Here is a 23,323-nt window from a genome sequence, read left to right as displayed (position 1 = left end):
GCTATGGAATGACCTCTATCTTGTGCTTCTTGTTTCAATCTTGACTAAAATTATGAGTGCCTTCATGAGTTCTTATATTGCATTAGACTACTTTTTCGAGTTTTCACCCTAAAGCTCCATTTTTCTCTTTTTTTTTTCTTTTCTCATTAATTTTACACCCTTGATCGTTCTATCATGCACATGAAAACTTTAAAATTTTTTCAAATTGGTTTGATGGATTCAAAAGGTAATGTTGGCAAAGAAAAGAAGCCAAGGCCTCATTTTTTATTCGATAATTCCCATCTAGGAGAAAGCCTTTCAATTTAAGCATCCACACTTGATCAAATTGGAATTTTTCAAGTACGTACTGTAAGCTATGATTAAGGGTTCTGAAAAAGTGGATACAAAGGCCCAAACATGTATTGAAGGGTAATTAAACCAAAGACTATTTCTTGTGATGTGAAGGACTCTTTTGAGACATTTGTCCCTTTTTTAGAGTATGTTTTTTCATCATTTCATTTCTCTATTTTTTCTTTCTTCCTTTTTGTATTCTTTCTTGTAATTTTCATTTTGATGAATTGAGTTAAAAAATTTCTAGAACTCAAACTTGCATTTGCTAGGGTAATATCGAGGATGTTCCTTTTTCCTTCAAAATGAATCTTCTATCATCCTTGGTTTTGACAAAAATTTTCTTATATAATTACCCCTAATGTGAGAAGTGATCCTTAGTTGAGGTGCATTTTAGAAAGAATTCAATAGGCTCAAAAGGGTAGTAAGTGGATAATTTCTCATATGTGAAAAGAAAATGTAACATGACCATTTCTCATCTCAAATATAGTTATTTACATTGAAGAGTAATCCTTAAAATGGAAGAATTTTGAAGCGAAGGTTGATTTTACTTGTTTTTCTTATTTTCTTGTTCTTTTTTTTTTGTTTGGCTTGATTTGGGCATTTTAAGGGCATGATGTTACTAACAATTTTTACTCACCATTTCTCATTTTTCCTCTTTCTCTATCTTTATTTTCGCTTCTTGCTTTCACAACTTCAACTTGAATTAAACTTTTCAAAATGAAGGATTCATTGTGAACGCCTTTCGTCAATTGGCCACTTGGATGGAGGTACATATAATAGTCTTAAGCATCAATGATCTTTTTAAAGCCTTCAAAGATCTCATTATGAAACCCTTATCATAATCAATTTTCTTGGCACGAATTGCTCATATTATCTTTGCCATATGATAAAGAAGCGAAAAGTACTTTACAAACTAGAGTTTTTTGGAGCTATTGAGAAGTCCTTTTCTTTTGGTCATCTTGCCCCAAAGTATGGATGAAGGATAACTTTAGATGATAGATTGAGAGGTTCGCATTTTGGATCCAAAAGAATTTGAGTGGCTTTGATATATTTGAAGCTTCGACATAGTCTTAATATTAATTAACTTACCAAATTTAGATTTTTTAAAAGTGCCTAATTTGCTTCATTTTTAGAGAATAAAAAAGAATAATATTTCAAAAAAACCAATTATAACCTTGATCATTGCTTAGACAAAGGCCATTGCTCTTTGGTATCTCATGATAAGGTTGGTGAAATTTTAAAACCTCTACTACTTTTCGAATTCAAGCTCTTGAATGGCTTTTACTCAAGTGATTTAGGTTATGAGAGTGTTTAGAGAAATGGCTTGCAAATATTTATGAGGATGGGTTCATTTGCAAATAGTAACCACCAATTCTTTCAAGATCATTCTCACCATTTATTTTAAAAACAATAAGTAATCAGGGCTTTATTCTCAAACAATTTTAAATTGCTTCACTTGATTATTTCTCAAGCTAATGTTCTAGTTTTCTTATTTTCATTGTTGTTCCTTTTTTTGATAACTCCTTCTCCATCATGCAAAAAAAGATAAATAAATAAACAAAAGAAATTCAAGCAATCCTTAAGGATCCATATTTAGAAATTTGATTCAAATCATAACAACATGCTATGATGTTTAAAACTCATTCATTCCCAATCACATGTTCATACAAGATAAGAGTTTAAAACTCATTCATTCCCAATCACATGTTCATACAAGATAAGAGTTTAAAACTCATTCATTCCCAATCACATGTTCATGCAAGACAAGAGTTCATCCTCCCAAGAATTGATGCTTTCAAAAGCATGTACAAAACTATTAAGTGAGTAAAGAATGCTTGAGATTGGCATGCCAGTCAATTGTTCTAAAACATGAGGCTTGCATCTATCATATTCAATTTTCACAACTGTTGACAAGTTCTTTAAATTTAGTTAGGTTTGCATAGATTAAAGCTTGAACTTTGTTCTTGAGTGCAATGCAATTCTTTGTGGAATGACTATCAACCCCAACATGGTAGTCACATTTAACATTTAGGTCATACCATTTCAAGTAAGAAGGTTTTCTAGACTTGGTAAAAATGATGGAAATCTTATGATTTTGTACCAATAAAAAGATAAGCTCTATTTAGGACATTGGTAGTGAATGGTACACTTTAACTTTTTTTGTTTTGTATATTTGAAAGCAATCTAGATTGAATCCTTGATAAATTGAAGTGAACATATGGGGTAAAGAAGCTTGCACAAATGGTGACTGAGTGTAAGAAGCTAAAAGTTTAGGTAGATTGTGGGCATATGGGGATGGGTGTGGATAAGTGCCCACAGGATCTCCTTGTAAGGCACAAAGTTTTCTCTTGTTATTCTTTTCAAAAGTCATTGCTTGAACGTATTTATCAACAGCATCATCTGTTGTTCTGATAAGATCATTTGCTCAAATGTCTATAATCTTTACCTTTTTTATCCTTTCTTCAATCTTTCCCACAGAGAACACCAAAAATGCAAAATCTAAAAAAGTATTACCCATCAATCTACCATAATATGGAGGAGGAAGAGTATCAACAAATAGAGTATTTATTTCTCTACAAGTAAAAAGTGGTTGTACTTGTAATGCTACCCCCTTCCACCTACAAACATATTCCTTAAAACTTTCAAAAAGGCTATTTTTTATGTTTTAAAAGGTTACTTGATTAGGCCCTACCCCCAACATATACATGTATTGCCCCAAAAATGTTCGAACCAAGTCTCTACATTTGCAAATATGATTTCTCTCTAACTTAAAATACCATTTAACCACAGTTCCATTCAAACTATCTTGGAAGAAGTGAATGAGCAATTTCTCACCATGCGCATATTCACCCATCTTGTTGCAATACATGGCCAAATACACCTTAGGACATTTGGTTCCATCATACATTTCAAACTTTGGGACTTTGAACTTTGGTGGGATAACCACATCAGGAACCAACCTTAATTCTATAGCTTTAATGGAATCATAAGCATCCACCCCCTCAATGGCTTTGAGATGCTTTTTTAAAAGGTCATACTTTTGTTGCACTTTCAATTCTTTTCAAGGTCTTGATGAGTCTATTTTCAATTTTTCTTACTTTTTGGGGTCATCCAAGTCAAGTATAGAAATCGTGTAAAAACGATTTGCCCTTGGTATTGACATAGTTTGCACTTGTACTAGTGATTGGCTTAGACCTTATGAACTTGAAGATCCTTCGATAGTTCCTTTCCCTTTACTAGCAATTATCATCTTTATTAGCTTTGCTAACTATTCCTTTATCTCTTCCTAAGGTTTCTCGATCTTGTCCATCCGTTTTGATTGTTTATCTCCCATGATTCTGACTTGTGCTCACATATTGTGCAAATGGTAATTATGCTTCCTTGAGCTTTCCTTTTTCACAAGATGGAAACACATTAGACTAACTGTCAAATTATACCTTACTAAAGATCTTGCTAGATAACTTGCATCCTCATAAAACTTAGAAAGAGATCTTTTATTCTCTCTTGAAATCAATAACATGGTTGCCCCTTATTTCATTGAATACAGTAGAGTCAAATGATGCCATTTACAACAAAAGTGGATGAATGAATGCATGCATGTTAAAATTAAGGGATGCTTGAATGCATGATGGGATGATTAAATGTATGTATGAGTAAAAGATAACGAATGATTTGAAACACAAAAATGCTTGTTCATGAATGGCAATGAAACTTTATATGCATGATGAGATTCTAACAAAATCTAAATTGTATAACACGTTTATTTTCTTGAACCAGCTCATTTTTCATCTTTCTTTCTTTCTTTCTTTCTTCTCATCTTTTTTTTCTTTTCTTTTTTCCTTTTTTTTTGGCAAATTTGAACAAAACCTCAAAAGTCAACATTGATACATTCATTCCAAATCATGAAAACATTTTGTATTATTTGAAGCATAACCTTAAACACATTCATTTTCACGTAATTGTTCACAAATATAAACCTTCTTTTTTCTTTACAAATTTAAAAGAAACCAAGGACAACCATGTCTAAACATTAAACGTCTTAGGGTCTCAAAATCCTTGTCTGGAAAAAGTAACTACACTACAGTGAAATCTTTCTTTCATCCGAAAACCTAATTGCGTTTCCTATAGCCATGCCCAACCATTTTTGCTAGATCAAACCACTTGGTGTCTATTTATGTAGCATCTAATACTTAAAAGCATCATAATCTTCAAAGGAATGTCTAGTGGCTTCGCAATGATAATCACATCTCACTTGTTGGTTGTACCACTTCAAGTATGGCAGTCACAAGGGTTCCAAAAGTATAGTGGAAATGAGATGATCATGAATCAATTGACAAAATAGTTCTCTGTAGGAAATAGGAATGAGGTCAAACTATTGTTTCTTGTTGGATTGTTTTTGAGTGACGCTTGGGCTAAGAGTAATGGTGGTTCATGATGGTGCGCGTAACTAGGTTTAAGGAGCTTATTGAAAAAGTGGTCAAAAGGTGCTTGTGTAGGGGTGCAAACTGGGACGCAAATTAGTGTTCATGGGTTGAAATGTTGGTTGAAAAGTGGTAGGTTGGAGGTATGCATTTGATTGCCAATCACTGTTTGAAGGTTGAGCAAGACTCAAAGAACTTATTTTGGTCATAAAGCTCTTCAATTCAGTCATTTGTGTATTCAACTAATCTATCCCTCTCATGACTCCTTTCAAATCTTGATTTTTACTTGGGTCACCAAGTAAGGTGTTGGACCTATGAAAGACAAATTGGTTTTCATTCAATGGTTGCTTCAAGGCGTGGTTCAGTCTGAAGCAATGAGGATTTTTAAGGATGAATTCTATTGGCTTCGTTGAGACATTCAACTAATTTTCATCAATTTGGCAATTTGTCCTTTTATCTCTTAAAGGTCATGTCCAAATTCTTTCGGGATTATGTTCTAAAGCACTTATCCTTACTTTCAACTGATGTTTCATATCTTGCAATCCTTTTGACCCAAACCGAAATATATTAGGAAAGAAAATTGAAACTTTACTAAAAATTTGGATTTTTTATTTTTTTCAAAAAATAGATTTATTCCTTTTCCTACAAAGATAATAACATTATAGGGTTCTTCTTTATTAGAATAAACATAAGATGATTGCATGTATATGAAAATATGATATAAGCATGTATGCATGAAATGCTATGGTGCCTTGATTTATGAATGATATGAAGTGAAATGCAAAAACCACATTATTGAAAATCATAAGTAGAAATTTTTATTAAAAACTAAAATCCCTCTCTTTTTTGTTGTTTCTGTAGAAAATGGAAGAAATGAAAATACCTTTATATTTTCTCTCTTCTTATTGCCTAAATGAAAAACCCTTTCTTTTTTTTTTCTTTTTGCTTTCATTTTAGAAAAAGGAAGAGGTGCAGGAAAGAACATTTTCTCCTTTTCCTTCCTCATTTATTTTTTGTAAGAAAGAAAGCTTTTCTCCTTTTTTTTTTCTTCTCTCTCATTTTTATGGACAAAAAGAACTAAAGATTCTTTCTTTTTTTTTTCTTTCTTTTTTGAAAAGACTTCACTCGAAGGAAACACCATTTTCTCTTTTTCCTTCCTCATTTATTTTTGTTGTTTTTTTTTTTAAACGAAAGAAAGAAAAGAATCTTCTCTCTTTTTCATGTTTATCTTTGTTTTAGGAGAAAAGAAAGAAAGCTATTCTTTCAAAATTTGAAAGTAAAAATAGAGAAAAATATTTTAAAAATAGAGAAATAATGAATGTAAAAAATCTTGTTCCTTTCCCTTTTTTAACAAGACGAGAAAAGGAAAGGAAAAAAAATACTTTTTGTTAGAACACCAAACTGCAAACTTAGAAATTGGCTTCAAGGCGTGTATCAATGCCACTATCCTTAAGGTTTTATTCGCCCCCACTTGTAGTGTGTAAAAGAGTTTTCGGCGTATAAACTTTGAAGATACAATGAAGCCCAATGATTGACAGCGTTTTGCACTGACGAAATCAATCCACTGAGCACTCATCGGAATATAACAAGATTATCAAATTTCTATAATATTTTTCTGCAGGAAAATAGTATAGAGGAAAACTTGAGAAATTTGAGAAAGGAAGGAAAGTTTTTGTTTTTCTGGTGTACGTTCTGTTGGATAAAGGGAGTCTCTTTTATGGGCATAAATGCCTGTTCCCAACAAACACTATTTGCGTTTGTTTCAAAGAATTGCTTCCTATTGGTCTTTTCCAACAGAATTAACTCTTTTTCTTATTCTTTATTTTTATTATTTTTTTTAATTTTATTTATTTATTTCCAACAGACACAACCCTTCTTTTAATTTAATTTCCAACAGTCACAATTTTTCCTTTTATTAAGATATGAAATCATATTTTTTATTTGAAAATATCCAACAATCCCCCACCATTTTCAAATTAATTCAAATTTTTGATAATCTTGGAAATCAATTGCATAAATGAAGGTGTCTTTTGATTAAACATTCACTTAGTGAAAACATATTAAAGTTAATCGAAATTGCATGGTAGACTATGCTTTGAACCAGCTATTCCATTTGGTTAACCGAATACATCTCACACAACGATTTCAATACCAATGAATGCACAGTATCTGACGACGCTTTTATGGTCATGCGTCTGTATCTTCTTTTCATGAGTGCTGTTAGAGCCAAGCTCTTGAACTCCTAGAAGTAGCCACACTTCACACTCACATTGGTAGATCCCTTGAATGCCCTCGTAACTAAAGCATTCTAACAAATTATGTTATGGGCCTATTAAGATATATAACTTGAAATGCCCCATACTTTGATATGGTGACAAATAAAGCTTATCGGATGTGAATTGAGGCATAATAAGATATTTTGGGAACCAAAGAGACAAGATAAAATTTTTAAAATAAATAATATTTTATTAATGAAATAATATTAAAATATTAATATTTAGTCGGATGTCAAAATCAGTCATGCAGAAGGATCATATGGTTGATCTAAGTGGGGGAAAAGATGTCAAGCCTGACTCTGTAAAATACTTGTCATGACATGCATGTGATTGACTGAATGTTTACATACTAGGAGAGCCCCGAAAAATCGACAAAAGACGGTATTGTACCTAGAGGTACAACAAAGTTGATTTAAGCCTCGAACTAGATCAAATAGAGATTTTAGGGTGAGATTGAAAGTTTTAAAGTCCCAGAATGACTTAGAATGGTGATTCGGGGTTCAAGGATTAATTTGGAGTCAAATCGGAAATTTCACTATCTAGGGGTAAAATGGTAATTTTGGCACTCGAGGACAAGATGGAAATTTTTTTTTGAAAGATTTTGATCATATTTGAATTATTGGAGTATGATTTGAGGTTGAGAAGTGAAAATTTGTAATCCTGATATTTTTCGGAGCATAGGGGTAAAATGGTAATTTTGCCACCCCAAAGGCAAAACAGTAATTTTGCACCACCAGGACACTTGTCCAGCACATGAATTTTACCCAATTTTATCATGGATAATTGAAAGAATTTATATTGTGGAGAGAGAAAGCTTAATAGTTAAGAAATAAAAATGGACCAATGAAATGGTGACACATGGCATATTTATAACCATTAAATATTTGGCTTATAAATTAACACAAATCAGCCCATTTTCTCTTCATATGGCTGGCCATAGCAAGAACAAAGAGAGGAAAAGAAGAACAAGAACCCTAGGTGGGAAAATTGAAGAAAAAGTGTGGGATTTCAAGGGATTAAGTTAATAAAGGTAAAATTTCTTGATTTTATCTTGTGATTTACACTACCCAGGCTTTCTTTTTCATTGTCCATGCTTAGAACTCAAGATTTCATGAGGATACCCGTGCTGGCCGAACACCTAGGAGAGAGAATTTGATGATGTTTTGGTTAGATTCTAAGATATTCTAGTGTTTTTAGTTAGTTAGTGATGTGTAGCATGAAAAGCCAACAAGAAAAATTCATTTTCTCCCATCACCATCATTGGTTGAATTTTCTAGGGAGGATATTGTGGCTGAAATTGATGATTTTTCATGATATTTTGGTGATATTTGATGTTTGGTGAGGCTAGAAATTAAATGAAAATTTTTGGTGTGAAAATCTGAATTTTTACCTAATGTATAGACATGTGTGATTATTGACCCGAGACTGATAAATTGAATTTCATTCGCAATCACTAAGGTAATTTAGGTATAATTGGAGTGTAGAAAGTGAGAAGAATTGATTTGAAGTTAAATTGGAGATTTTAGCCGATTAGACCGAGTATAGTGTGACTTAGGTCGAATATCACATTTAAGTGATTAATCGGACATTTTACATCCCATCGCATGCATTCATTTAGATTTAGAGAGCCTAAAATAGTTTATGACAAATTGACATAATTTATTGAAATTTGTGTCACGTATGATGTATAGGTGGTGAGCCCTCTAACAAGGGTAAGGAGATTGTGCCCGAAGATCGGGAATAGGAGTATATCGAACTCCTAGTACTGTGAGTAACCTTATCATCATTTTAATTATCTAAAGTATGTTTTAATTCGGTTTTGGTGAAATTGTATGAAAATGATTTTAAATGGTTAATTTTAGGTTTTATAAACAAAAATGAGTTTAAATGAAAATATTTTATAAATTGTCTTGAAACGAAATAACAATTTTGAAAATAGAGTAATTGGAGACCACTGATATGTTGTAAATTAAAATTTAATTGATGGCTTATGTTATTGTGTTGGCATGACTAGTTGGGCTGTGTTTTCTGAATTGTATGAATTGCTTTATTTTACTCTTGCAGGCTGGGCAGTAATATATTAGCTCTGTCATGCTGTCAAAATTTTATTATATGGTGGGTTTGACCTGCTGTAGTGGGCTGAGTTTTGTGGACTAGCCTATTAGAGAGGCATAGAATCCTGTTATATTTTACCTCGGTTGGAGAGGCGAGTAGGGTAACTCTCGAGGTATAACTTTTAGAGTTCACTTCACGTCAAACCACCACGTGAGGGGGAACTCGGACAATGCCAAAGAACAGCTATGTTTTCAAAATAAAACATAACTTTCTAATAGTCTTGGCGGACTCAGTTGGGATAGCCTTCGGCCAAGGTATCCCAGATAACTGAGTATGATAATAATTTTTGGCATGAGCCAAGCTTTTAAGAAATTCATAAGCCATATTGATTACTTGATTTAAATAAATTGATTTCATTTGGTTGAAATTAGTTGAAAGATGATAATTTACAGTTTGATGAAATATTTTAATAGTCTCCTTTTACTCGCCTTTAGATATTTTAAATGATATTTGTTTACTCACTGGGATTTTATAATCTCACCACCCTCATTTTTACCCATTTCAAGCTCAGAATAAATTGTAGATAACTGATATCGGCGAGGACTACAGTTGGACTTACCACATCCAAAAATTGTAGGTTCATTTCTTTTGATACTTTTAGTCATTCGTGGGCCCACATGTCACTGTAAATTTAATTTTATACTTTGGTTATCTGTACTACTGTATGTAGGAATTTATTTTGCTTTTACGCTGTAAAAATTATTTATGCAGTGTTCTTAAAAATATTATTTTGTTAGAAAATTTAATATTTTATTATATATTTTTATTTTATTCTAATAGTCATAATTTATTTGTAAATGAATGTTTTAGACATCCAAATTTATTTTTGATTTCGAATTATGTGTTTTGTGCTTATATATTACATTTCAGCCGGTTTCGAATTTTTTAGAAAAAAATGACCAAAATACCCCTGTGAGACGAAAATTATTATTTTGTTTGTTTTAAGTTGGAAACAGTTTAAAATCTTTTAGAACGTGGTATTTGGTAACAGTTACTCATAAGGGAAATGAGAAGATGATATTAAAGCCTTGCGAGGTTCCGGTTGACATTCTGGGTAATGAGTGTCGATCGGGACATGCGGCGATTGTCACGGGCTCGAGGGGAGTATCAGGTCATGACATAACTCATCCTTTCCTTACCATTACGGGTACCTAGCACTTCACTTAGGATAAAATATATTATATTATAGTGATAGCAGTCACATACAAATGATGTACTTTATCTCATTGAACTTAAGACTTGACGTTATATCAAGCGTTGAGTTGAGTTTCCACCATTGGTAACTTTCAATTTATGAGCTTGAGTCCCATCCCTTTTGAGGTCTTATTTACAAGATCTCTAGCAAGATTTTTTGTTAAAGGATCCGCCAAGTTTTCACTAGACCTCACAAAAGTTATAGTGATCACTCCATCAGAAATTAATTGTCGAACATAGTTATGTCTTAATCCAATATGTCTAGACTTTCCATTATACACTTGGCTATATGCTTTTGCTAGAGTTGCTTCACTATCACAACGGATAGAAATTGGAGAAATTGGTTTAGGCCATAAAGGCACACCATAGAGTAAATTTCTTAGCCATTCAGCTTCTTTGGTGAAAGCAGCCAATGCAATAAATTCGACTGCCATGGTAGAATAAGTTATACATGTTTGTTTCTTGGACCCCCAAGAAATGGCACCCCCACCAAGCATGAAGATCCATCCGTTTGTGGAAGCATGATCTTCTAAACTTGTAATCCAACTAGTATCTGAATATCCTTCTAGTACTGATAGATATCCATTATAGCAAAGTCCATAATTAATTATTTTCTTTAAATATCTTAGTACTCGATTTATGACTTGCCAATGCAAAGTACCTGGATTACTTGTATATCTACTTAACTTTCCAACAGCAAACGCTATATCTGGCCTTGTACATGTCATTGCATACATCAAGCAACCAATTACTCTTGCATATTATAATTGATCAACAGCCCTACCGGCATTAAGTACTAATTTAATTTAAGGATCCATGGGTGTAGATGCTGGTATACAATTAGTAAAATTAAACTTTTCAAGCACTTTTTCAATGTAGTGCGATTGAGATAAAGTTATGTTATTTTCATCTCGAAATATTTTAATTCCTAAAATGACATATACTACACCCATATCTTTCATTGCAAAGTTTTTTTGACAAAAACTTCTTTGTTTCCTCGACTTGTTCTAAATCCGTACCAAAAATTAACATATCATCTACATATAAGCAAATTATAACACCTTTACCATTTTGAAATTTGCTATATATGCACTTGTCAGATTCATTTATGTTGTAGCCATTAGCTAAAATAATTTTATCAAATTTTTTATGCCATTGTTTGGGTGCTTGTTTAAGCCCATACAATGATTTGACAAGTTTACAAACTTTATGCTCTTGTTCTGAAACAACAAACCCTTATGGTTGTTCCATGTAGACTTCCTCTTCTAATTCACCATTTAAAAATGTTGTTTTGACATCCATTTGGTGAATTACCGACTTATAAATTGATGCAAGCGAGATTATAAGTCTAATTGTAGCAATTCTTGCTACTAGAGCATAAGTATCAAAGTAGTCAATCCCTTGCTTTTGCGTAAAGCCTTTGGCTACTAATCTTGCTTTAAATTTGTCTATGGTTCCATCTACTTTAATTTTCTTTTTGAAAATCCATTTACAACTTATTGGTTTGGAACCTGGTGGAAGATCAACCAAAATCCAAGTATTATTTCCCATTATTGAGTCTATCTCATCATTGATTGCTTCCTTCCAAAATGCAGAATCTCGAGACTTCATTACCTCATCATATGTAACAGGGTCTGATTCTAAATTAAAACAATAAGGAATCTTATTATCAATATTTTCCCCTATTCCTTCTACAAAGAACATATAAAAGTCTGGACCAAAATTTTTTACCTTTCTAGCCTTTTTGCTTTTCCTTATTTCTAGTCTAGATTCATCATTATCTTCATTTTGTTCCAATGGAATGACATTTGACTGAATTGATTGTAGTGGCTGTAGTTGTCTTAAAACAGATTTGAATCTATTTTCATCAAATATTGCATATCTTGATTCAATAACAGTATTGACAGGAATTGAATCATTTGGTTCAATTACCATGAACCTATATGCTTTACTATGTTGTGCATATCCTATGAATATGCATTCTATTCCTCTTTCACCCAATTTTTTTCTTTTGAGTTCCGAAATTTTAACTACAGCTCTACATCCCCAAACCTTCATATAATTAAGGTTTGGTTTCTTTTTCTTCCATTGCTCATATGAGGTCATTTTAGTTTCCTTTATAAGAACTCTATTTAATATATGATAAGCTGTTAACAAAGCTTCTCCCCAAAAACCTTTTCCAAGACCTGAATATGATAACATAGCATTTACCATTTCGGTCAAGACCTTATTCTTCATTTCTGCTACACCATTATGTTGTGGTGTGTAAGGTGCTGAAATATGATGGATTATTCTAGTGGAGGCAAAATAACTTGGACTATAATATTCTCCATCTCTATCCGATCTTAAACACTCGATAAAAGATTCACATTGTAATTCAACTTCTGATTTATAAACCTTAAATTTATCAAGTACTTCATCTTTAGAATACAACAAATATGCATAGCAATATCTAGAGAAATCATCAATGAATGTGACAAAATATTTCTTTTCAGCTACTGTAGGTGTACTATGCATATCACACACATCACTATGTATTAATTCAAGTAATTTGGTATTTCTTTTAACTTTAGGAAAAGGATTTCTAGTTATTTTTGTTAGCATGCATGTATTACATTTATCAATATTTGGATTGAATTTTGGAATTAAGTCCATTTTATACATGTCATCCAATCTTCTATAATTTAAATGTCCTAATCTATAATGCCATAAATAAGAAGATTCAACCATATAAGCAGAAACATCTATCTTATTATTAACAATATTTAATTTGAACATTCCATCACACATGTAACCTTTCCCAACAAAAATTCCCTTTTTGGACAGAATAAATTTATCTGCCTTAAATACAAGCTTGAAACCAAACTTATTTAATAAACTTCTAGACACTAAATTTTTTCTAACTTCTGGAACATAGAATACATATTTCAAAGTTAAAGTTTTTCCAGAAGTGAATTGAAGTTCAACAGTCCCTTTGCCTTTAATCATTGCTGTAGAAGAATTTCCCATGTATAGGAAATTTTCACACTCACTTGGTACGAAATTCTTGAAAATACTCTTATCATTGCACACATGTTTTGTTGCTCCAGAATCAACCCACCAGGCATCATTTTCTTCAAGCACATTGATTTCAGAAATCATAGCTATAAAATTTTCAGAAGCTTTTCTTTTTGAAGAATTATTTTTCTTCTTCAATAATCGACATTCATTATTGAAATGTCCTGGTTTTCCACAATAGAAACATGTGCTTTTATTTTGTCTTTTGAATTTCGGACCATTAGCAATCTGCTTGAACTTTGTTTTGGCAGGTTTAATGGTCTGTCCTTCCTCTACAACATGTATTTCGGCTTCACCAGAAACAGCAACTTGTTTTTATTTCCTGTATTCCTCTTCAATTCGAAGATGATTTGCCAAAGCCTCAAGAGTTATTTCTTCCTTTTTGTGTTTTAGACTTCTTTTAAAGTTTTTCCATGATGGAGGAAATTTGTCTATAATAGAGGATACAATTATAGTTTCATCCATTTTTATTTTATATTATTTAAACTGATTAAGCATTCTTTCAATTTCTCATAGTTGTTCTATAACAGAACGCCCATCAAACATTTGATAATTAATAAAGCGACTAACTAGAAATTTCTTACTTGTTGCATCTTCTATCATGTACTTGGCTTCCAGTTTGTCCCATAATTCTTTTGCATTAGCCTCATTCTGGTATGTGTCAAATAAGCCATTAGCCAAACCATTCAAGATGTGACCTTTGCACATATAATTGATATTTTCCCATTTTTGCCTTTCTTTCGTTGCAGCAACAGACTCATTTTCTTCTTCTTTTGGTCTAGGTGTGGTCAAAACATAGACAACTTTCAAGGTTGATAGTAGGAAATGCATCTTTTTTTGCCATCTTAGAAAGTTGCCACCATCAAACCGGTCCAATTTTACAAAGTCAGAAGCCAATTCTCTTAGTGTCCCACTTGCAGCAGCCATTGTTGGAACGGAAATAAGACCTTAAGATTGTTAGAACACCAAACTGAAAGCTTAAAAATTGGCTTCAAGGCGTGTATCAATGCCACTGTCCTTAAGGTTTTATTCGCCCCCACTTGCAGTGTAAAAAAGAGTTTTCGGCGTATAAACCTTGAAGATACAATGAAGCCCAATGATTGACGGTGTTTTGCATTGACGAAATCAATCCACTGAGCACTCACCGGAATATAACAAGCTTATCAAACTTCTATAATTTTTTTCTGCATGAAAATAGTATAGAAGAAAACTTGAGAAATTTGCGAAAGGAATGAAAGTTTTTGTTTTTCTGGTGTACGTTTTGTTGAATAAAGGGAGTCTCTTTTATGGGCATAAATGCCTGTTCTCAACAGAAACTGTTTGTGTCTGTTTCAAAGAGTTGCTTCCTGTTGGTCTTTTCCAATAGACGTAACTCTTTTTCTTATTCTTTATTTTTATTATTTTGTTAAATTTTATTTATTTATTTCCAACAGACACAACCCTTCTTTTAATTTAATTTCCAACAGTCACAATTTTTCCTTTTATTAAGATATGAAATCATATTTTTTATTTGAAAATATCCAACAATCCCCCACTATTTTCAAATTAATTCAAATTTTCGATAATCTTGGAAATCAATTGCATAAATGAAGGTGTCTTTTGATTGAACATTCACTTAGTGAAAACATATTAAAGTTAATCGAAATTGCATGGTAGACTATGCTTTGAACCAGTTATTCCATTTGGTTAATCGAATACATCTCACACAACGATTTCAATACCAATGAATGCACAGTATCTAATGACGCTTTTATGGCCATGCGTCTGTATCTTCTTTTCATGAGTGCTGTTAGAGCCAAGCTCTTGAACTCCTAGAAGTAGCCACACTTCACACTCACATAGGTAAATCCCATGAATGCCCCCATAACTAAAGCATTCTAACAAATTATGTTATGGGTTTATTAAGATATATAACTTGAAATGCTCCATACTTTGATATGGTGACAAATAAAGCTTATCGGATGTGAATTGAGGCATAATAAGGTATTTTGGGAACCAAAGAGACAAGATAAAATTTTTAGAATAAAATAATATTTTATTAATGAAATAATATTAAAATATTAATATTTAGTCGGATGTCAAAATCAGTCATGAAGAAGGATCATATGGTTGATCCAAATGGGGGAGAAGATGTCAAGCCTGACTCTATAAAATACTTGTCATGACATGCATGTGATTGACTGAATGTTTACATACTAGGAGAGCCCCGAAAAATCGACAAAAGTCGGTATTGTATCTAGAAGTACAACAAAGTTGATTTAAGCCTCGAACTAGATCAAATAGATATTTTAGGGTGAAATTGAAAGTTTTAAAATCCCAGAATGACTTAGAATGGTGATTCGGGGTTCGAGGATCAATTTGGAGTCAAATAAAAAATTTCACTATCTAGGGGCAAAATGATAATTTTGGCACTCGAGGACAAGATGTGAATTTTTTTTTTTTGAAAGATTTTGATCATATTTGACTTATTGGAGTATGATTTGAGGTTGAGAAGTGAAAATTTGTAATCCTGGTATTTTTCGGAGCATAAGGGTAAAATGGTAATTTTGCCACCCCAAGGGCAAAACAATAATTTTCCACCACCAGTACACTTGTCCAGCACATGGATTTTACCGAATTTTATCATGGATAATTGAAGGAATTTATATGGTGGAGAGAGAAAGCTTAATAGTTAAGAAATAAAAATGGACCAATGAAATGGTTACACATGGCATATTTATAACCATTAAATATTTGGCTTATAAATTAACACAAATCAGCCCATTTTCTCTTCATATGGCCGGCCATAGCAAGAACAAAGAGAAGAAAAGAAGAACAAGAACCCTAGGTGGGAAAATTGAAGAAAAAGTGTGGGATTTCAAGGGATTAAGCTAATAAAGGTAAAATTTCTTGATTTTATCTTGTGATTTACACTACTCATGCTTTCTTTTTCATTTTCCATGCTTAGAACTCAAGATTTCATGAGGATACCTTTGCTGGCCGAACACCTAGGAGAGAGAATTTGATGATGTTTTGGTTAGATTCTAAGATATTCTAGTGTTTTTAGTTAGTTAGTGATGTGTAGCATGAAAAGCCAACAAGAAAAATTCATTTTCTCCCATCACCATCATTGGCTGAATTTTCTAGGGAGGATATTGTGGCTGAAATTGATGATTTTTCATGATATTTTAGTGATATTTGATGTTTGGTGAGGCTAGAAATTAAATGAAAAATTTTGGTGTGAAAATTTGAATTTTTACCTAATGTATAGACATGTGTGATTATTGACTCGGGACTAATAAATTGAATTTCATTCGTAGTCACTAAGGTAATTTAGGTATAATTGGAGTGTAGAAAATGAGAAGAATTGATTTGGAGTTAAATTGGAGATTTTAGCCGATTAGACCGAGTATAGTGTGACTTAGGTCGAATATCACATTTAAGTGATTAATCAGACATTTTGCATCCCATCGCATGCATTCATTTAGATTTAGAGAGCCTAAAATAGTTTATGACAAATTGACACAATTTATTGAAATTTGTGTCACGTATGATGTATAGGTGGTGAGCCCTCTAACAAGGGTAAGGAGATTGTGCTCGAAGATCGGGAATAGGAGTATATCAAACTCCTAGTACTGTGAGTAACCTTATCATTATTTTAATTATCTAAAGTATGTTTTAATTCGGTTTTGGTGAAATTGTATGAAAATGATTTTAAATGGTTAATTTTAGGTTTTATAAACAAAAATGAGTTTAAATGAAAATATTTTATAAATTGTCTTGAAACGAAATAACAATTTTGAAAATAGAGTAATTAGATACCACTGATATGTTGTAAATTTAAAATTTAATTGATGGCGTATGTTATTGTGTTGGCATGACTAGTTGGGCTGTGTTTTGTGAATTGTATGAATTGCTTTATTTTATCCTTGTAGGCTGGGTAGTAATATATTAGCCCTGTCATGCTGTCAAAATTTTATTGTATGGTGCGTTTGACCTGCTGTAGTGGGCTAGGTTTTGTGGACTAGACTATTAGAGGGGCACGGAATCTTGTTATATTTTACCTCGGTTGGAGAGGTGAGTAGGGCAACTCCCGAGGTAAAAATTTAAGTTTATGGACTAAAAAAAATTTAAAGCTCACTAAATTTTTTAACGAAATTTTCCGTTGGAATAAGCCATTACCAAGGGAAATTTTCTAACGAAATTTTTTGTTGGAGAATTCTATCGATATTACTAATTTTTATTTTAAATATATTAACAATTTTTAAAAATTTTATTAATCCTTTAAGGTAATATATTAATAATATTAAATATGTACATACTGAGATTTATAATATTAAAAATTTAAATATGCTTTTCTTTGTTTATTATTATTTTATATATTTTGAAAACTTTATTGAATCATAAATTATAAATTAATTGCTCAAAATTAATTAATTTTATAAAATTAAAAAGTCTATAAAAATAACGTAATAATTTTTTTTAATTTTATTAAAATAGACGATAAAATCTAATAATATATTAAACAAAAACTAATAATACTTTATTAGATACGTACTAATATTAGTTAGTATAAATTAAGAAAATTGATATATATAGTAAATTTATTAATATAATATATTTAAAATATATTAATTTATTATATATATACAAATTATATATATGTAATTATATATAAACATGTATTAATATGTTATTTATTTTAAATGATATAACTTTATAAGTTAATATATTTATATATATGTATGTATGAGATATTAAACATCCTACATATATATTGGTATATGTTATAATTATTACACTTATGTTTTATATGTAAGCTTATAATAAATTTTATTTATATGATTACAATTAATAACTTTATTAGTTATTATTTTAGTTTTTATAACGTTATAACATATAACTTATTATATGATTACATTTAGTTATTGGTTATACAAATTTTGTAATAATATAACATTATAACATATAATTTATGTCATTAATATATATACAATAAAAATTCAAACATTTAATTCATTGATTAGTACATGATCTCTCTACTTAAAGAGTATGGATTTGAATCCCCTTCTCTCAATTATGTATATATATAAAAGAAAGTAATATAACACTATGTTTTACATTGATTATATTTATATCGAAATTATATTCATATTAGATAATTTTAATATTATTTTGAGTACAAGATCCTTTACGATTGGTTTCATATTATAATTTTAATAATTGAATTTGTATTATTATATTTATAAATATGTATTAAGATGAAATTATAAATTATATATTTTAAATGATATAACTTATATTTAATATAATATATGATAATAAATATTTTACACATTAATATATTATAATTATTACACCAATATATAGTATTGTTTCGTAATATAAAATGTTATATATATAGTAATTGTTAAAAGTCAGAATTAAAATTAACATTGGAGTCGAAATTAATAGATTAATAAATCTTATTTTTGGATCATCCATATAAATTTGAGATATACTAACATTTAATTACCCTAATACTTTAATTAAAATTGTAGTAAAATAATTTTTTACACTTTAATATTTCTTATTTAAACTTTTCATATAGATATCATTGTAAATTAATTTACTCAATTATCCTATCCTCCATGGATAGGTAACAATCTTAAAAAAAATATATATTCATTAAATAACAGGAAATTTAACCAAATTTTTCGTTTTTCTTTTTGGAATTATTAACTAAACTAAACGTTTCTTACTTCAATAAAATAATAAACTAAACGTTTGTTAACTTCTAAATGCCCCGTCTATATTTTGGGAGCTTTTTGGGAGGGAATTGGGGGATTATGTTTTTTGAATATTTCAAATTAGGGCATTTTCAAAAGATGGCCACGGAATCTTCAAATTCAGAAGAAGAAGGAAAGATTACAGGAGGAAATCAAAACCTTATCGTCGAAGATGACCTAAGAGAAATGGAAAAAAAAGCTATCAAAACCAAAACAATCAGCCCAATTCAGGGTTATTACGTTTTCGTTCAGCTCCAAGCTCTCTTCTCGCTAATTTCACCAATAACCTTGATTGTGGGGTCAATAAAGGCAGTTTCGAGTCAGACAGATTGATATCCAGATTCATCAATTCAAAAGGCGGCAACAACGAAATCGAGGATAAATCTGGGACAGAGGTCGGTGTTAACTATGCGAATTCGCAGTAGAGTTATTCAGGGTTACCTCCTCATTATCCAAGGCAGAGCTCTGCCACGAGCTCGTCTGCTATGGATAGCTCATACGAGTTATTGGGAATGGATCATCACAGTCAAGGGAAGCCGATTACTTCAAGCCTACTAAGGTAAAGTAGCTCACCTCCGGGGCTTTTTACCAACTTGTCTGTTCAAAATGGTGTTGTTCTTGTTCTCATTTATGATTATCAGTTTTTTCTGTTGAGGTTTTTAATGCTTTTTCTGGGACATTTTTAGTTGGTAGTTTAGACTTTAGTTTTATTATTTTGGCAGTTGTCTTTCTCATCATTTACGATTAAAGAACGACCTATACCCATTAAACTTTTAAAGTTAGCATTTTGGTTGTGCTAGATAGGTTTTGTGTTGAAATATGGATCTAGCAACTGATAATAATTAAGCTTTTTGTAAATTAAAATATAGACCACTCAGTTAATTTGGTTGCGTAGTCTTTACTAATAGTTAGATTGAGTTTAAACTAATATTTGATTGGGGAATTTTATTTCATTTATATAAATCAAGAATTTTTTTTTTCTTTTCTTTTCCCCACCTTGTGTGGTTGCATATAAGCTAACCAGTGAAGCTCTTATTGGCAAGAGAGGAGATTTAAGGAATTCTTTGATAAGTGAAGCTCTCAAGGATTCCATCAAGGGGGCTCTCAAGATCCTAATTGGTTTGAATTCATAAACCATGCAATTCATGTCTTTCAGTTTCACTTCTTTGTTCCTTGCCAGCATGTTTGACCTTTATGGATTTCTAAGAGACTCTTTTTGGTTGTTTACAGATGTGAGAAATCATCCTGTTTTGATCCATTGCAAATGTGGAAAGGTAAGAGTCCAAATTCAGCTATTACTCGTGCTTAGCAATTGAATGGTAAATGATTGGAGGAGTTAGCCTCTTTATATGAAGTTTGCATCTAACTGCCCTTCTCTTTTGCTGCTGTACATTGGCCCTTTTTGTTCATGTAACATATAAAAAGAAAAAGAGAAGAAAACAAACAAAGAAAGAGGTGTAATTGAAAATTTTAATGACATTTGTTTATGTACATATAATTTTATTTAATGATTATATACGTTTACTTCCATATACTAAAACAAAAAAAGAGTTTATGTCATGAAATGAAAAATTAATTTTATTTGTTCATGAAGTTAGATCTTTCTTGGTTGTGATGAAATGAGAAATTGAGACTATGTATAAGACTTTCTTTTCTTGTTTCTTCTCAATGACCATAGGTATGTTATGTTCATGTGAAGAATCGAATTCATGAAGAAATTTTACTGCTTTGTATAACAATATGCCTTGTGAATTATAAGGTGGTTGGAAAGCTTGATAGTTTCATGGAATTATGGTCTAGAGTAGCTACTTTTGCATCTTAAACTGATGCAGGAAATGGAGGATGGTGGCATTGACATATGAAACTATAGGATGATTAAGGCATTGTTAAAAGAATTTTTGGAATTGTATGATAAGTTAGTAATCTTCCTGGATGTGGTTAGCTAGCTACTTGTTTAAAAGTTTCAAGTGAGATTTTTAGCTTGGGATGTTGTGGATAAGTTGTTGGCATGTGCTTCACTTGATGCGTTATTGAGCTTCTGTTTCAATTATTTTTTACTTATTGTAATCTATTTGAATTATGTTTGACTTATTGGACATTCTTATGGTTGTAGACCAAACACGATCCTATTGTCATTACAAACTAAATATGGAGCACTTCTTTCTTTCACCCATGATTATATTTTTGTTATTGTTTTTTCCTATTGTTGATCTGTTCTTATTCTGTAGTTTTTTTTTTTTGTCTATAAAATCTTTTTGGATTTCAACGGATTTCAATTTAGCATTTTTTCCTTTCGCTATAATTTGCAACTCTTTGTATGATATTCATCACGTGTTTTGTGGCTTTTAGCCTGGATTTAATTTGTTGCATGTTGGCCTGTAGTACTGCTGGACTTACTTTCATAATTTTCTTGTCACCTCCTCTTTTTTATTTATAGATCCTAATTTGTTGTTTGTAAGGATTAAATACTTCTCTAATTTTTTATTTTTTATTTTTATATTTATCTATGCTAGTTGTATTGGCTGAGAATGGAAGGCTAAGGTATATAGAGAGCATTGCAAAGAGATTTGCGGAGTTGACCATAGCTGGTAAGGGGGAGCTGAAAGCCATTATAACAACTGTTATTGTAAGTTTACTCTGTAATTGTAAAGTTTTTTGTAAGTTACTTTTATCTCCCTTTGAAAAATTTATGTTCTTATAAAGTTGAAATTCAAATGTAGCCTTTATTTTATCCCTTTGAAGGAAAAGAATGCAGTCTAACAGTACAATGCAATTAGGCAAATACATGAAATTTTGGTTCAATGGTTTATTTAATATATTGGCATTGTTCTTCTCTTGATTACTTTGTGATTATAAAGTTCTTTGAAGCTCATGATATCAAATATTTTTCTAGTCTCTAGAAATACCTAATGTATATTTAGTATATGTTTATAAAACATATAATTTTCTATAATAAATTATTTAATATATATGTATGTATAATTGTATTTGTATAAAAATACCTAATTTTATACCTAATGAATTTCGTGGGAATGCTTTTCTAATGGAAAATTTTGTTGAAAATTTCTTGCGGAATTCGGTTGGAAATGCTTTTTCAACGAAAAATTCATTAGAAATTTCAGACGGAATTCCATGGGAAATGCTTTTTCAACAGAAAATTTCGTTAGAAATTTTTGACGGAATTCCATGGGAAATACTTTTGCAACGAAAAATTCTAGTGGCAATTTTTGATAGAATTTCGTAAGAAATGCTTTTGCAACAGAATTCCGTTCAAAAAGAATTTCCAATAGAATTGCTTCAATACAGTGAACGGATTATGCACTTTTTCAATGGAATTTTTCGATGGAATTTTTTATTGGAAAATTTTAATGGATTTCCAACGAAAAGTATTTTCAACAATACTTTTACTGACGAAATTTTTAACGGATTTTTTCGTTGAAAACACATCGGAAAAATGTATTTCCAACAGAATTTTAACTTTTTTCAAAGGAAAATTTCGTCGAAAAAAACTTATTTTTTGGTAGTGAACTTTCATGTTTACCACTTTGCTTAGTTTGGCTTGGAAAGTGGTCAAAAACCTTGTCGAAGTTGAAGCACTATAGCAATCCAAGCGAGGCTGCGGCCTTGGAGGAGGTAAGCCGTGGAGTTCCGACTTAAAAATCACTTTTTTTTGGCTATTTAAGTGGTCAAGGACATAGCTTTGGTGAAGGTAGGTCGACTTACCTAGTTTGGTGAAGAAATCCTTGTTAGATCGAGCTTCTTTCTTGATGCGAACTTGCATCCTATTTATGCAACCTTTTGAAAGAACAAACACCAGATTTAAAGTTGAGATTTAGCTACAAAAGGTCATTCAAGAAAAGTCTCATTGAAGTTGAGAAGAAATTGAAAGATTCAAAAAGATTTAAAGATCAAGTGTTCAACTCTTGGAGTTTCTTTTATTATTTCTGTTATTCTTTATTTTTCTTGGTTTGGTTTCAATGATTAAACTTTATTTAATGATGATTTGTGACATTATGGGGAGCTAATTTAGTTATCTAAAATTATAGTTGAACTCAATATGTAATTTGAATTATTTATTTCTCTTTTGCTTATGTTTGATGGTTTTAAGTTGTTTATTCTATTCTATTATATTCTTAGTGCTTTTAATTGCCTAGCCATCAATTAAATTGAATTGAAAATTTAA

At 31.1% G+C, this 23,323-nt stretch overlaps 1 protein-coding gene across 4 annotated transcripts; it reads left to right on the top strand.

Moving 5' to 3' along the window:
• On the top strand, window positions 8,756-21,977 carry LOC18612608 (ATP synthase subunit O, mitochondrial). Of its 4 annotated transcripts, none has more exons than XM_018114918.1 (4): window positions 8,756-8,794; window positions 19,265-19,699; window positions 20,371-20,414; window positions 21,654-21,942. In XM_018114918.1, the coding sequence occupies exons 2-4, from the start codon at window positions 19,626-19,628 to the stop codon at window positions 21,839-21,841; spliced, it is 306 nt and encodes a 101-aa protein (XP_017970407.1). In that variant the 5' UTR covers window positions 8,756-8,794; window positions 19,265-19,625; the 3' UTR covers window positions 21,842-21,942. The 4 variants fall into 4 exon arrangements, 2 of the variants coding, with proteins under 2 accessions (XP_017970407.1, XP_017970403.1); XR_001926395.1 differs by lacking the exon at window positions 8,756-8,794 and adding an exon at window positions 20,184-20,259 and having other exon boundaries at window positions 18,976-19,699; window positions 21,654-21,977; XM_018114914.1 differs by lacking the exon at window positions 8,756-8,794 and having other exon boundaries at window positions 18,979-19,699.

The sequence above is a fragment of the Theobroma cacao genome, chromosome 1 (assembly GCF_000208745.1).
Source record: "Theobroma cacao cultivar B97-61/B2 chromosome 1, Criollo_cocoa_genome_V2, whole genome shotgun sequence".
NCBI classification, from domain to species: domain Eukaryota; kingdom Viridiplantae; phylum Streptophyta; class Magnoliopsida; order Malvales; family Malvaceae; genus Theobroma; species Theobroma cacao.
The sequence above is the reverse complement of the archived record's forward strand: the minus strand, read 5'-3'. Positions and strand labels throughout refer to the sequence as shown.

Coding starts and splice junctions, on each gene's coding strand:
- LOC18612608 (XM_018114918.1), top strand. CDS start 19,626: ATGGATAGCTCATACGAGTTATTGGGAATGGATCATCACAGTCAAGGG. Junction 19,700..20,370: donor ATTACTTCAAGCCTACTAAG/GTAAAGTAGCTC, acceptor GGTTGTTTACAG/ATGTGAGAAATCATCCTGTT. Junction 20,415..21,653: donor TCCATTGCAAATGTGGAAAG/GTAAGAGTCCAA, acceptor TATCTATGCTAG/TTGTATTGGCTGAGAATGGA.